Genomic DNA, 12,205 nt, shown 5'->3' with positions numbered 1-12,205 from the left:
TTCTAATTGTAAATCATAAAAACTAAATTTTAACTTTCTTCATACCACCATCGGGATCAGATCAGTAATTTATTTATTTTTTTATTTATTTTAATGGAACAAAGGTTAGAGGTTGCCTCCTAGGATCAAACTTAATGGTCATAATTGTGTGGAAAAACCATATATCATTGGTTAAATGACAAGTGAGATTTAGAGAAACACTCTTTTTTTTTTTTTAAGAAAAAAATTATCCCTGATGGTACTTTGAAACTACAATTTTGTTTGATAACTTTAACTATAAATTGGAAAAAGTCTATGTGTGGAGCCCCACAATTAGTTTCTCTATACTTATTGGAAAATGCATCTTAACCTCACCATTGTCTTTCTCTATCTTCAACTATTCAATTATAATGTCCAAATTGTAATCTTCTCTTAATTATATATTATATATTATTAAAAATTAAACAAAAGAAATATCATTTTACCATCTAAACTTTGACCTCTAAGTTTTTAAACCATAAACTACTGATGGTGTCATTTTAAAATTTAACTTTCATGAATGTCAGTGATAAATTGACTTATTTCACACAATTCTTCTAATAATCCTATATTACATTATATTTAGATAAATATAATATGAGATTTATAATTTTATCAATTAAATTCTAAATTTTCATAAGCTAATCAATTTAGGCTTTGAATTAAAATTTTCTATGAAAATTGTCCATGCATCCATCTAAATGTCCATTTTATTAATTCAGCATTTGAAGAAGTATATACACATGTACAAATTGAGTACTTTGACGATTTTTAAATGTAATCTTAATAAAGATTCTAAATTGATTAACTCAAAATAATTTATAAGTTTAACTAAAATAATATGTTTCAAATGGTATTTTTAAGCTATTTTGAAAGTAGGTATCAGAGTTAAATTGATACAATTATTAATCAGATACGATTTCAGTAAAAGATATTAATTATTCTTATAATGCAAAAAAAAAAAAGTCCTAACCATAGAAAATGGAGCACGTATTTAATTTCTCCCTAAAATTAGCTTAAAGAGAAGACATCCTTAATTTTGTCTTACTCTACTATTATATCAAACAATCACTTGAAAATTAATTTATTAGTTTATTCAATCAATTGACATAAACAAGTTGGTGCATTAATTATGAAGGGAGATGATATGGAGGTTGGGAATGGAAAATAATGAGATTTAGTCTTCTAAAATTGAAGGGTTATTTTCTTGCAAATGGCTTATGAGAATAGAAGTGATTGAGTAATTCAATTATTGAAACAATGGATGGAAGTGCTCTGTCATCATGTGTGCAGCTTTGTAAATAAGGATTTTGTGGGATTTTTGTGTAATGATGTCCCACAAGAAATGGAAGGTAGCTATTTGCTATGAATTGGAATCCAATGTTAGAAGACATTATATTATAGTGTAGTGATATTTTGGACTTTTCTTTCTTAGTTTTATTTTTTTTTTAAAAGAAAAAGCAAATTACCATTATGCAAGCAACAAGTGATGGAAGAGCATGGGTGGAAAAAAAAAATCTATACCCTTTGTTTGGCTAATAAAATCCAAATGATAACTATTTCAAATTTGATTTTATTTGAAGCAAAATTTATTTCTGGATGTGTATTAGATTTTTTATTTTCTATTCTTAAAACGAAAAAAGAAATACTTCTTTGGCCAAAGATTTTGGGTTCAATTTCCAATTGGTCCTTAGGTTTCAAAATATTATACAATTTAGTTCTTAAAGTTATGAGTTTGGTTTCATTTTAGTCATAAGCTCCAACATATTACAATTTTACTCATGAGATTTGAATTTTGTTTCAGTTTGATCCCTAAATTTCAAGGTTTACACTTTAAAATTCAATTTTTCATCAAATACTTACTTTAAGTCATTCACGCTAATTTCTACTAATTAATTTTTTTTTTTTTTTTTTTTGAAATCTAATACCAATGGAAAATAGTAAAACCTAGTCAATTATAGCTTCTTTAAATTATTTAATAAATATTAATAAAAAGCAAGTATTTAGTAAAAAATTGAAGTTAAAAGTGTATATCTTAAAGCTTAGGGATGAAATTAAAATATAACTCAAATCTCAATAGTAAAGTTGTAATATTTAAAAGTCTAGCGACTAAAGGATGAGTGTAATATTTTAAAATCCAAACCAAAAAGTAGATTCCCCTTTCAAAAATTAAATTTATTTCTTTATTTTGTTATCTATTTTTTAGTAGCATTTTCAAAATTTGAAATTAAAAAAAAATTAAAATCCAACTTCAAATTTGGTCATTTAAAGATTTTTTTTTCTCTCATAAATCTCTATTAAAAATGACCCCTAAACTTTGATATTTCACATTTTCTTAAAATTGATAAAGCTAATATACATGAATTTGAATTGTGTTTGATCATTGAATTTTCATTTTCTTGTCCAATGAATCAATGAATGTTAAGAAACACCAAAACCGATTGGATATAAAATTAAAATTAAAAGTTCAAAAACTTTTTGGATACAAAATAACCATTTTGAAAGTTTAAAAATTTATTAGACACAAAATCTAAAGTTTATAGACCTACTCGAACATTTTAAAATTCAAAAACTCATTATTTGTACTTTAAAATTTTGCAGTCCGAAAAATAAAGAGCAGGGAAATGGTAGGAATAAATCCAATCTCTGAAGTTTTGGTGAAGAGATCATTGTCAAACCATGCCTTGTTTCCTTACGTTTTAAAATCTCAGCCTAAGTTACCAAATTTTTATTTCCCATCTGGAAAATGACTAACTTTCAAAAGATCCAACTATAATATTACTTGATATATTTACTATTAATACTTGCATTCTGATTTTTTAATTCACTCGTGTTTAGTACATACCCGCCCCCCCCCCCCCCCCAAAAAAAAAAAAAAAAACTTAACTATCACCTATATATGTTTGAACCAAAATATTTACAAATATAACAAAATTTTACTATCATATCTACGATAAATCACGATAGACTAATATTTGTGTCTAATCATGATAGAAACAAATAATAATCAATCACGATCTATCATAAATACACTCATATTTTTGTAAATATTTTCAACAATTTTATTCATAAAAGACCAACTGAACCTTTAAGTTATCTAACTAAATTATAATAGGAGACAACAACTCCAAGGTAAAAGATCTAATCTCCAATCTCTATGGAAGAAAGTCAAGATAGATAATTATTATTGAGTTAAACTTTGACAAAAAAAAAAAAATAATAATAATAATAATAAGACCAAATTCAAAATTACAGCTAGCATGGAAATAAATTTATACGTGATAAATGGTACATAATACAAAAACTGAAATGAGATGAGATAATGAAAATACAATGACGAAGACATTTAAAAAGTACCAATGTAGATTGAAATTTAACCTAAATAATAAAATATTGAACAAATAAATTACTAATAGCAATACCGAAAACTAAAATAACTCAAGGTCAGCGCCAGCTAATTAGAAGATCCAACTATAAAATGTCCAGATCTACCAAAAACATGAAGGAATCCAGACAAATCCACACCTATATTTGTCCATTTGTTTTAATTTTCACCTAAAACAGAGTATCCATCAACTAAAACTCAGTGAATTGACTTTATAATGGTTGAAACACTTTTTTTTTCATTTACAAAAGTCAATTCAAAACAACACTAAGTTGGGAATGTTTTTTCTTCTTACAAGGCCAATGGATGAACACAAGGTTTATTGCTTACTGTCAATGACATGACAGAAAAATGGCTCAATAAGCTCTGATGCTTCTCTACAATGAACATCCTCTAGTTTTCTCTTTTTTTTTTCTTTTTTTTTTTTGGTATGTGGGTTACAATGTACCACATTCAGAAGGACATCATAGAATTACAACAGCTTTATGAATACCACCAAAGCTAGGGAGAACTTTCGGTTTCCCAAAAGGACACGACGTTATTGTTCGTGTATCAATTTCAATAATTCAAAGAGGAATGAGAATTATTAAAACTGAGATGCGCAAGAAAACTAGGGGAGCCTTATACATTAACAGGACAGCCTAAAGTGGTCCATTACAATGTTATAGTACAAGAGACGCAGCTCAATATAAAAGCTCCTCGAAAACTGGATCGACATTTTGTCTCCATTTCCCATTATACAATTCCAACAGCTTTTCAGCTGGTGTCACACCTGTAATACAGATTAAATCCATAGAGGGGGCAATTTTAGGGCTCTAAATATGTAAGCAAAACAAGGAATTTGATAAATTATAATAATAGTCATATAGGGGACAATTGGCTTGGACTGGACTTATTTGACCAAGCATCACGTTCAAAATGAGTAATTTGGTTGTTTTTTTAACTAATTGGGACCACTCCTTAAATAGCTTAGGCCGACCTCCACTAATCCTCAAAGGGGTTCAACCTTGCCAAGACACACAGACATCGATACGACACAATACGAACACGACACCATGTCATTTTTTAAAAATCTAAGACACAGATACAGCAAGAACACGGTTATTAAAATATACATTTTAAAAGATATATATCATTTTTATACTTGAAGAAAATTTGAAGTAAATGGATCGATGCATTTATATGCTTAAAAAATTAGTTTGATGTATTTCACACTTAAAATTTATTATAATTGTCATCATATGTGTCTTTTTAGTCTATTTAACAAATGTTCTATGCATATCTAACATATTTGTTGCATTAACAAGTGTCTGACACAGACACACAGGACAAACTAAAGTGTTTGTGCTTCTTAGGCCAAGAGTACGCTTTAGAAGACAACAATGGTTTTAAGTGCATGTTTGGCAGTTTGGGATTGATTTTGAAATTATTAAAATCACTTTTGCCACATTCAAAATTACTCTGAAACTCGTCTTTAATCATACAAAATCAATTTAGTGTTTTATTTTTCACATTTAAATGCAATTTTCGTATCATCAAAACTGATTTTGAATGATTATGCATGTCTCTGAGCGTTTTTTAAAAATAAAAAATTGATTTCAACTATTTCAAAATCACTCAATTTTGGGGATTGACTCTAGGATCTCGGAGGACATTGCCAAACATTTCAAATGCTTACCATCAAGACAACTAGCATTGTAGTTTAAGTAAGGATATTAAAGAAAGAACTCTGGTTTCTTAAAGCATTGAATATATACTAATAAAAATTAACATCTCACCTGTTCTAGCTACTTCAGTCACCTCGTTCAAGAAGCCAGACTCCTTGAAACCTCTTCTCTCTAAGCCATCCTAAAGTGTGGAAATTTTGTTTCAGGCTTAACATTAGTAGTACCAATAATAATTATAAGACCAGCATTCACAGTAGAAGAAAATAATTTTTGCCAGATATACCTTTGCTAACTTAACAATATCTTGAGCAACGTGCTTCAGCAACCCATCACGAAATGGCGTATTTAGACCAGTTATTGGAACCTAATATAAAAAGACAGCATAATTTTGGCATGTACCATTTATTGCAACACGTCTCAATTTCATAACCTAGTTCAAATCGTAGGTAACTAAGTATACTCCTTGCCTAGAGATTAATCCAGATTGCTAACATGGTCTACAAAATACAGGAAAAACATTCATGGACTTCAGATATCATCAGCTCGGCTGTGGGTGTCATGGAAAGGGCAAAGAATAACCTCTTACAAGCTTGCATCAGTTAGACAGGAACCATAAGTCCACAATAGGTGGCCCTATATAAGGACGCCCCATAATACGTTTGGTCCTGTCCTGTTGTTGAACACACTAGGTTCGCAACTCGAAACACACACACAAAGACACACTGAAGACTATATAAAAGCATAAACAAACACAAATACACACATGCAATTTTGTAACAATTTTTAAGAGGGAAAGAGAGAATTTGCCAATGTTTGACAAACTACTCTATGGGAAACCATCCATTTCCTTGATAGACATCCAATGGGCTCAACCATTTTCCAAAAATCAGAATAAAAGAGCCAGAGGCTGCCCTGCTTCTCACAAGTTGCAATCAGATATCAAATAGAAAGTTATTCGCCCTAAGGTCCTATTACCTTATTCCTCAACATCTGTCTTTCTTCCTGTGTCCAGTCAGCTGTTATGTCTAAAATATTTTGCAGGGAAACTTCGTCATATAACAAACCAACCTGACGTTTGAAGAGAATAGAGATAACATTAGCAGTACTCTAAACATTTGGTTTTATACATAGAATAGTTACAAATCATGTAATAAACGTTAATGGAAAGAGGATAAGTTCAAGAAGAACATTAAAAGAAGTTGAAATAAGGAACTACCCCCAGACAAAAGAACAACCCCAAATTTAAAAGCATCTATTAAAGGATACACATCATATCCATGTCTAATAAGAAGTCTACACAGCCTGATTATATCGTGAAAATTACCCAAAATGCTGGCAGAGCACATAATCTCCTCCAAGGTCCTCCATCACTACCCCTCATCTCCAAATATCTCTTCAGTCTGACCTGAGCAATGAGGGGAAAATAGATCATAGAATCAGGTCATAACAAGCATACTGTTGGAGTAAATTGATCACATGATACCTCCGGAAATATTGTAGTCAAATGATTTTCCCAATCAGTAAGGGTAGGAAGTTCTCCAGGAACTGGAGGGAGCTTTCCTGCCATAAAATCCTGCAGAAAGACATTCCAACAATGCCTTGATAAGTAATACCAAAAAAATACAGATTAAGATGAATAGAAAGGAAGAGACAGACAGAAAGCTCTGCTTAAACGACTATGAAGGGTATGCATACCCTGAAGGACATTCCAGAACAGTCAATATACTTCTTTTTCCGATATATGAAATACATTGGAACGTCAAGAGCGTAATCAACATACTTCTCAAATCTGCATTTTGACAATATCAAGTTTGAATAACCACAACCCCAAAAAAGAAAACTGAAAATGAAAGATTAGAAGAAGTTGTTACGAGTAGAGCACCAAGGGGCTGCAAAGTAACGGACAAAAAATAAAAAAATAGAAACACAATCCATAAAAAGTATCATTGAAACCATAGTAAAAAGCTGAAGTTATTTTCTACAGACGAGCAAGTGGAAGCTCAAAGTGGGGGAGCAGAGTTTTTCCTATCTGTCGTTTTTCTTTTTCAAGGAAAAGAAGCATTAAACTTTCCTTAAGTAGCAAAAAACACATGAGAGGAGAGAAGATTATACCCTATCACTCGAGGCCAATGAAGATTACAGGTTTAATTTCTATTGAGCCCTCAGTTTGAGAATGTTTATTTCTAGTCTTGAGGCTTGAGTTTTGAGTTAAGTTATCATTTGGTCCTTAGGTTTCAATATTTTACACTTTTACTCTAAAGTTTTAACTGCTACTAACTTTGGTATTTTACGGTAACTTTTAGTACACTAATTTTAAATAATTATGATGATATTTTTTTAAAATTAATTTCAATAGTGATGGAAAATTTATGGAAACTAATTTAATCACAACTAAATCAATTCTTCTAAATTACTTAATAGACATTAACATCATGGACCGAACTTTAGAGTAAAAGTGTAAAATATTGAAATCAAATTGAAACAAATTGAAACATTTTGAAACCTAATTTAGTGGAAAATCGAGGTTAAGAGTGTAAATCTTGAAGCTCTAAGAATCAAATTGAAACAAAACCTAAAATGCAACAGTAAAAATGTAATATTAAACCTAACGTCTAGATAGAAATTAAACTCAAAATTTAGGAATAAAAGTGTGACATTTTGAAACCAAATATCAAGCAAATGGAAACTAGATGCAAAACTTAGGGACCAAAAAAGTATTTTTCCCTTTTTAATTATCCTTTTTTTTTTTTTTGAGATAGGAAGAATAAGCTTCATCGAACAATCATGACACATGCTACAAACTGCCGATTGGTTTTTCCAAATATACGAGTCTCCACTTTCCACCTCAAAAATAATCATACTATCTCTTTTAATATATGTGAGTGTCTAGGATAACTTCCGCATCTCAGCATATAGTTGACAAGAATAACTCGCCTAAGTCATGGAAGTTTAAAAAAGAAAACACTGAATAATCATCAACATATAGTTGGAAGTTTAAAAAAGAAAACACTGAATAATCATCAACATATAGTAAGGAAAACGAAAGCCGAGGAAAGATTTTAAAAGAGAGCACTTGTGTGAAAACACTCAGTTCTAAAAGTGGCAGATTACCCAAATGAGTCATCAAAAACAAATGGAAGCATCCCAGTGCGGTCATTATCAGTATCAGTCCAGATCTGGCTGTTCAAATGCAGAAAACCAAATCATTACAAAAGGGAGAAAAAGGGAGAAAAAGGGAGAGGGTCTGTGAAAGAAACAAGACCATGGGTAATGGGAGAACCTTCTCATGCTCAAATAACCATTTGGCTTTCCTTCAGTAAATGGTGAATTGGCAAACAGAGCAGTTGCTATCTGATCACTTATCCACGTAGTTAGACACAGTGGACACAACTTTTAGAGGAAAAAAATGCAAAAACAAAATTTCTCACAGGTTGTAAAGCAAGACCCGCTCGGAACTTTTTGATCATGTCAGCTTCTGAATCAAAATCTAGATTAACCTAAAAAAATCATCATAGAAAGATGCTTGAATAATTTATCTAATTTAGAAATTGTAGCCTTGTTGACCTAATTTAGAGGAGATATATTTGAATGAAACCAAATTCCTAAAGCATTTATCTTTATCTCTCACCTGCACAGTGCATGTCCTAAACATCATATCCAGTCCAAGCGAACCAACTTTGGGCATGTAATTCCTCATAATCTCATATCGTCCCTAAGACCAAATAACTATTAATGTAAAATATGTGAGGAAAGCAAAACATAGAGAGAAAGTTAGTGAAATAGGCATGTAAGGAACCAAGTCAAATGCCAAATATAATAATCCAATGGCAATGACATATTGTTACTCTATTTATTCTCTCTTCTTCTCTCTCTCTCTCTCTCTCTCTCTCTCTCTCTCTCTCTCTCTCTCTCTCTTTCCCCCATCCCTCCCCCTGCCACCAAAAGATTGAACAGGATATTTTTTCATTTAGAAACTATATTTAGTTTGTAGTTATACCTTGGGCATTATAGGTATGTCTTCCCGTCTCCATTTAGGCTGGAATCCAATTCCTAAAAATCCAATGTCCATTTCTTCAGCAACAGCTTTGACCTAAAGAAAACAACTATAGTAAGAAAATCGACAATTAAAATGCTAATACACACCTCATATAGATATTCGAATCAGTATCAACTCTCTATAGTCCTTTGGCATCAAGTAAATAATTAATAGATGAATGCTTGGAACTTCTGAAAAAATAAAACGTTGAGAGGCATCAAGAATAAACAAAAAATGCCTGCACCTCAGGCAGGACCAACATACAGAAAGGACAAACCTGGTAAAGGTGTGAATTAACTTCAGCACAGGTTTGATGCAAAGTTTCAAGAGGGGCACCACTAAGTTCAAATTGACCACCAGGCTCCAGGGAAATACTTTGCTTTCCCTAGTCCATAGTAATCTCAGGTTATTCAAATGAATTCAAAGGAACAAAATGAGAATATTCTTCTATTATGACATCAATAGAGCATTTACGAAGGAAAAAAATTCTTGATGTATTAAACAAGTTCATGAGTTGCATATAAACTAAGTTTCTATTTCCCCCTTGTTTACAGGCAGGGGTCGTGGTTTACCTGCTGGAGCCCGATAATGTTGTCACCCTCCATTATTTTTTCCCAGTCAAACCTCTCTGCAATCCCATTTAGCAATCCAGCTATTTGGTCATACTTCATGGGACGTAAAGTTCCAATCTCAAAACCAAACTTCTCATGCTCTGTACCAATTCTGCAGGATACTCAGGATTAAATAATCAAAAAGTGTATGCCAACATGATAAGGTTTCCAAATAGCAGAACAGGTAAAGAAACAGCCCAAAAAAACCCATGCATCCCGAATACAGTGACTGGCATTAAGAAGTTATATGCAGGAACCTGATAGAGGCCGAGGGATAATAATATCTCACTAATGGGCTTAAAAGTACATTTAAATGGACTAAGGATTAGGGAACATGCCATTCATCGAAAGACAGTAACAATATATGAATCGGATTATGTATCTAACTATAACTCAAACCTTCGGAAAATTAGACCTGAAAAGTTTATAGTCAAATAAACATATGATTCATAAAACAAGCAAACAACGGTGAGGAAAACAATGTTACACGAAATCGAATCTATTCAGTTAGGCTAGCCACTCAAAAGATGGCTTTCTGATTTAAGTACAGGAAGGCATATGAAATATTAACCTCCACTTTTCCTTAGGCTTGCATCCAGAAGCTAAATAAGCCACGAGATCCTCCTTTGTCAACGGTTCAGTAGCTACTGTAGCGTCCTCGGTTGGAGGACTGGCAGCAACAATCACCCTGCCTCCTCGCTTCGACGCCATCCTCACGCTGTCTATATGCAAACCATGCGTGATATTAGCAGAGCTACACGATAGAGAAGATGAACCAATAGGATTCTCCTTCATCTTCAACGACTCCATATGAGTCGGGAAATTGAAAGCCATACTTCCTCCTCTGCATCGTACTGTCTCAGCACCAATCCGGTGAGCCGAACCAGTGTGTGACGCGAGAGCCATAGCGCGATTCTAAACAATGTGCAACCGCTCAGTTACTATCTATCCAAAGGAAAAACCATAACAAAACAACAAAATACAGTACAAACAAATTCATACTACAAAAACCAGCTTCACAGAGACGATAACAAAAATAAAAAACCAAAAGGAAATTCAACTGAAAAACACAACAAAAATGGATCAAACAAGGAGATTGTTACCTGAAAGAGTAGAATTCTTCGGCGTTGATTTGGAAATCCGCTTTTTCTTAAGAAATTGGAGAGCGAAAGATGCCGAAAGAAACTTTTGTTTTTGCTTTCTCGCTTTTCCTATATTTCGTGTAATGAAATGGAGATAGAGAGAGATTAAAAAGGGTCTGACGTCTGAGAAATAGAAGGAGGTGGCCGGATACGGTGCGATGCGGTGTACGCTTTTACTCTGAACCACTTACTTACCTTTTGCCACGTGGCTTCCTTTTTTTTTTTAAATACTTAGATTCTCCAAAAATTCGGACCCTGGGTATTTTTTTTATTTAATTTTTGTCGATGAACGTGCCAAGAAATATATAAGATTATAATAATTATCTCATCTCTGGCTACAATAAATATTATTTTAAATTTCTCATTTGTTATCGTTTTTTCTATTTTACATTCATCATTATTTTTATTATTTGCTACAGTTTTCATTTTCAAACTAAAATAGTTTATACCTCAAACACATACTGTTTTAACCCAAACTAAAATAATCTACACCACAAACACAAATTGTTATAAACCTAGCATAATGACTAACTCTTTGTCCCAAACGTCGTCTAAGTTTTTATTCTATGGTTTTAAAAGTACAAATGGTCTCTAACTTATAGATTTAAAATTAAGACCTTAATCATTTGGTTTTTTATTTTTCGTTTTTTAAAATCAAGTTTATAGACATTATTTTCACTTCCAAATTTATTCATTTGTTATTTACTTTTACCAATAATTTAACAAACAAAGCCAATTTTTGAAAAAAAAAAAAAATTAAAAACTTGTTTTTGGAATTTGGAATTTGGTTAAAAAGTCAAACATATTACTTAAGAAAGATGCAAATGAGGAAATCAATTTAGTTTTTAAAAATCAAGAATAATAAATGAAATGGTTACCAAATGATGGCCTAGATTTTATATTTGATAAAACTATACAATTTTAATTTTATCTTGAATAGATACGTGAATTTAAAAATATATATTTACATTGAAAAGTCATTGAATTATTAAACACTAAATTCAAGATTTTAGAAATCTATTAAACATGAAGATGAAAATTTAAGAATCTATTAGATACTTTTTAAAGTTTGAAAATTTATTAGACATAAAATTGAAAGTTTTAAATCTATTTAACACTTTTTAAAGTTCAATGTCTCATAGAGACCCACTTCGAACGAAGTGAAAAAAATCAACTTATTTATATAAAATTGAAAGTTTTAAAAATATATTAAACATTTTTTAAAGTTTAGAGTCCCATAGAGACCCACTTGAAATGAAGTGAATTTTTTTAAAAAAACTCAAGGAATGAGGGAGGGAGTAAGAAAGATTTGTTCTCCATTGGAAGAATGTGGATGAGACTATATT

At 31.4% G+C, this 12,205-nt stretch overlaps 1 protein-coding gene across 1 annotated transcript; it reads right to left on the bottom strand.

Annotated features, from left to right (window-relative positions):
• Nucleotides 1-3,706: 3,706 nt before the first annotated feature.
• GSH1 (glutamate-cysteine ligase) lies at nucleotides 3,707-10,961 on the bottom strand. The gene is made up of 16 exons (XM_039019224.2): nucleotides 10,821-10,961; nucleotides 10,289-10,632; nucleotides 9,679-9,829; nucleotides 9,384-9,491; nucleotides 9,068-9,160; nucleotides 8,699-8,782; nucleotides 8,499-8,567; nucleotides 8,351-8,421; nucleotides 8,182-8,250; nucleotides 6,766-6,859; nucleotides 6,554-6,643; nucleotides 6,395-6,475; nucleotides 6,046-6,138; nucleotides 5,354-5,434; nucleotides 5,182-5,251; nucleotides 3,707-4,175 (listed from the first exon to the last, which is right to left on the bottom strand). The coding sequence occupies exons 2-16, from the start codon at nucleotides 10,621-10,623 to the stop codon at nucleotides 4,087-4,089; spliced, it is 1,578 nt and encodes a 525-aa protein (XP_038875152.1). The 5' UTR covers nucleotides 10,624-10,632; nucleotides 10,821-10,961; the 3' UTR covers nucleotides 3,707-4,086.
• Nucleotides 10,962-12,205: the final 1,244 nt, after the last annotated feature.

Source organism: Benincasa hispida, chromosome 12 (assembly GCF_027475165.1).
Source record: "Benincasa hispida cultivar pf3 chromosome 12, pf3_genome.v1.1, whole genome shotgun sequence".
Taxonomy (NCBI): Eukaryota; Viridiplantae; Streptophyta; class Magnoliopsida; order Cucurbitales; family Cucurbitaceae; genus Benincasa; species Benincasa hispida.
The sequence above is the reverse complement of the archived record's forward strand: the minus strand, read 5'-3'. Positions and strand labels throughout refer to the sequence as shown.

Bases quoted from the DNA above. Each gene is read 5' to 3' on its own strand.
- GSH1 (XM_039019224.2), bottom strand. From the start codon at position 10,623: ATGGCTCTCGCGTCACACACTGGTTCGGCTCACCGGATTGGTGCTGAG. The intron at 8,422-8,498 runs GTGAGAAATTTT...ATAAGTGATCAG, and splicing joins CGGGTCTTGCTTTACAACCT to ATAGCAACTGCTCTGTTTGC. The intron at 6,644-6,765 runs GTATGCATACCC...GTCTTTCTGCAG, and splicing joins GTTCTGGAATGTCCTTCAGG to GATTTTATGGCAGGAAAGCT.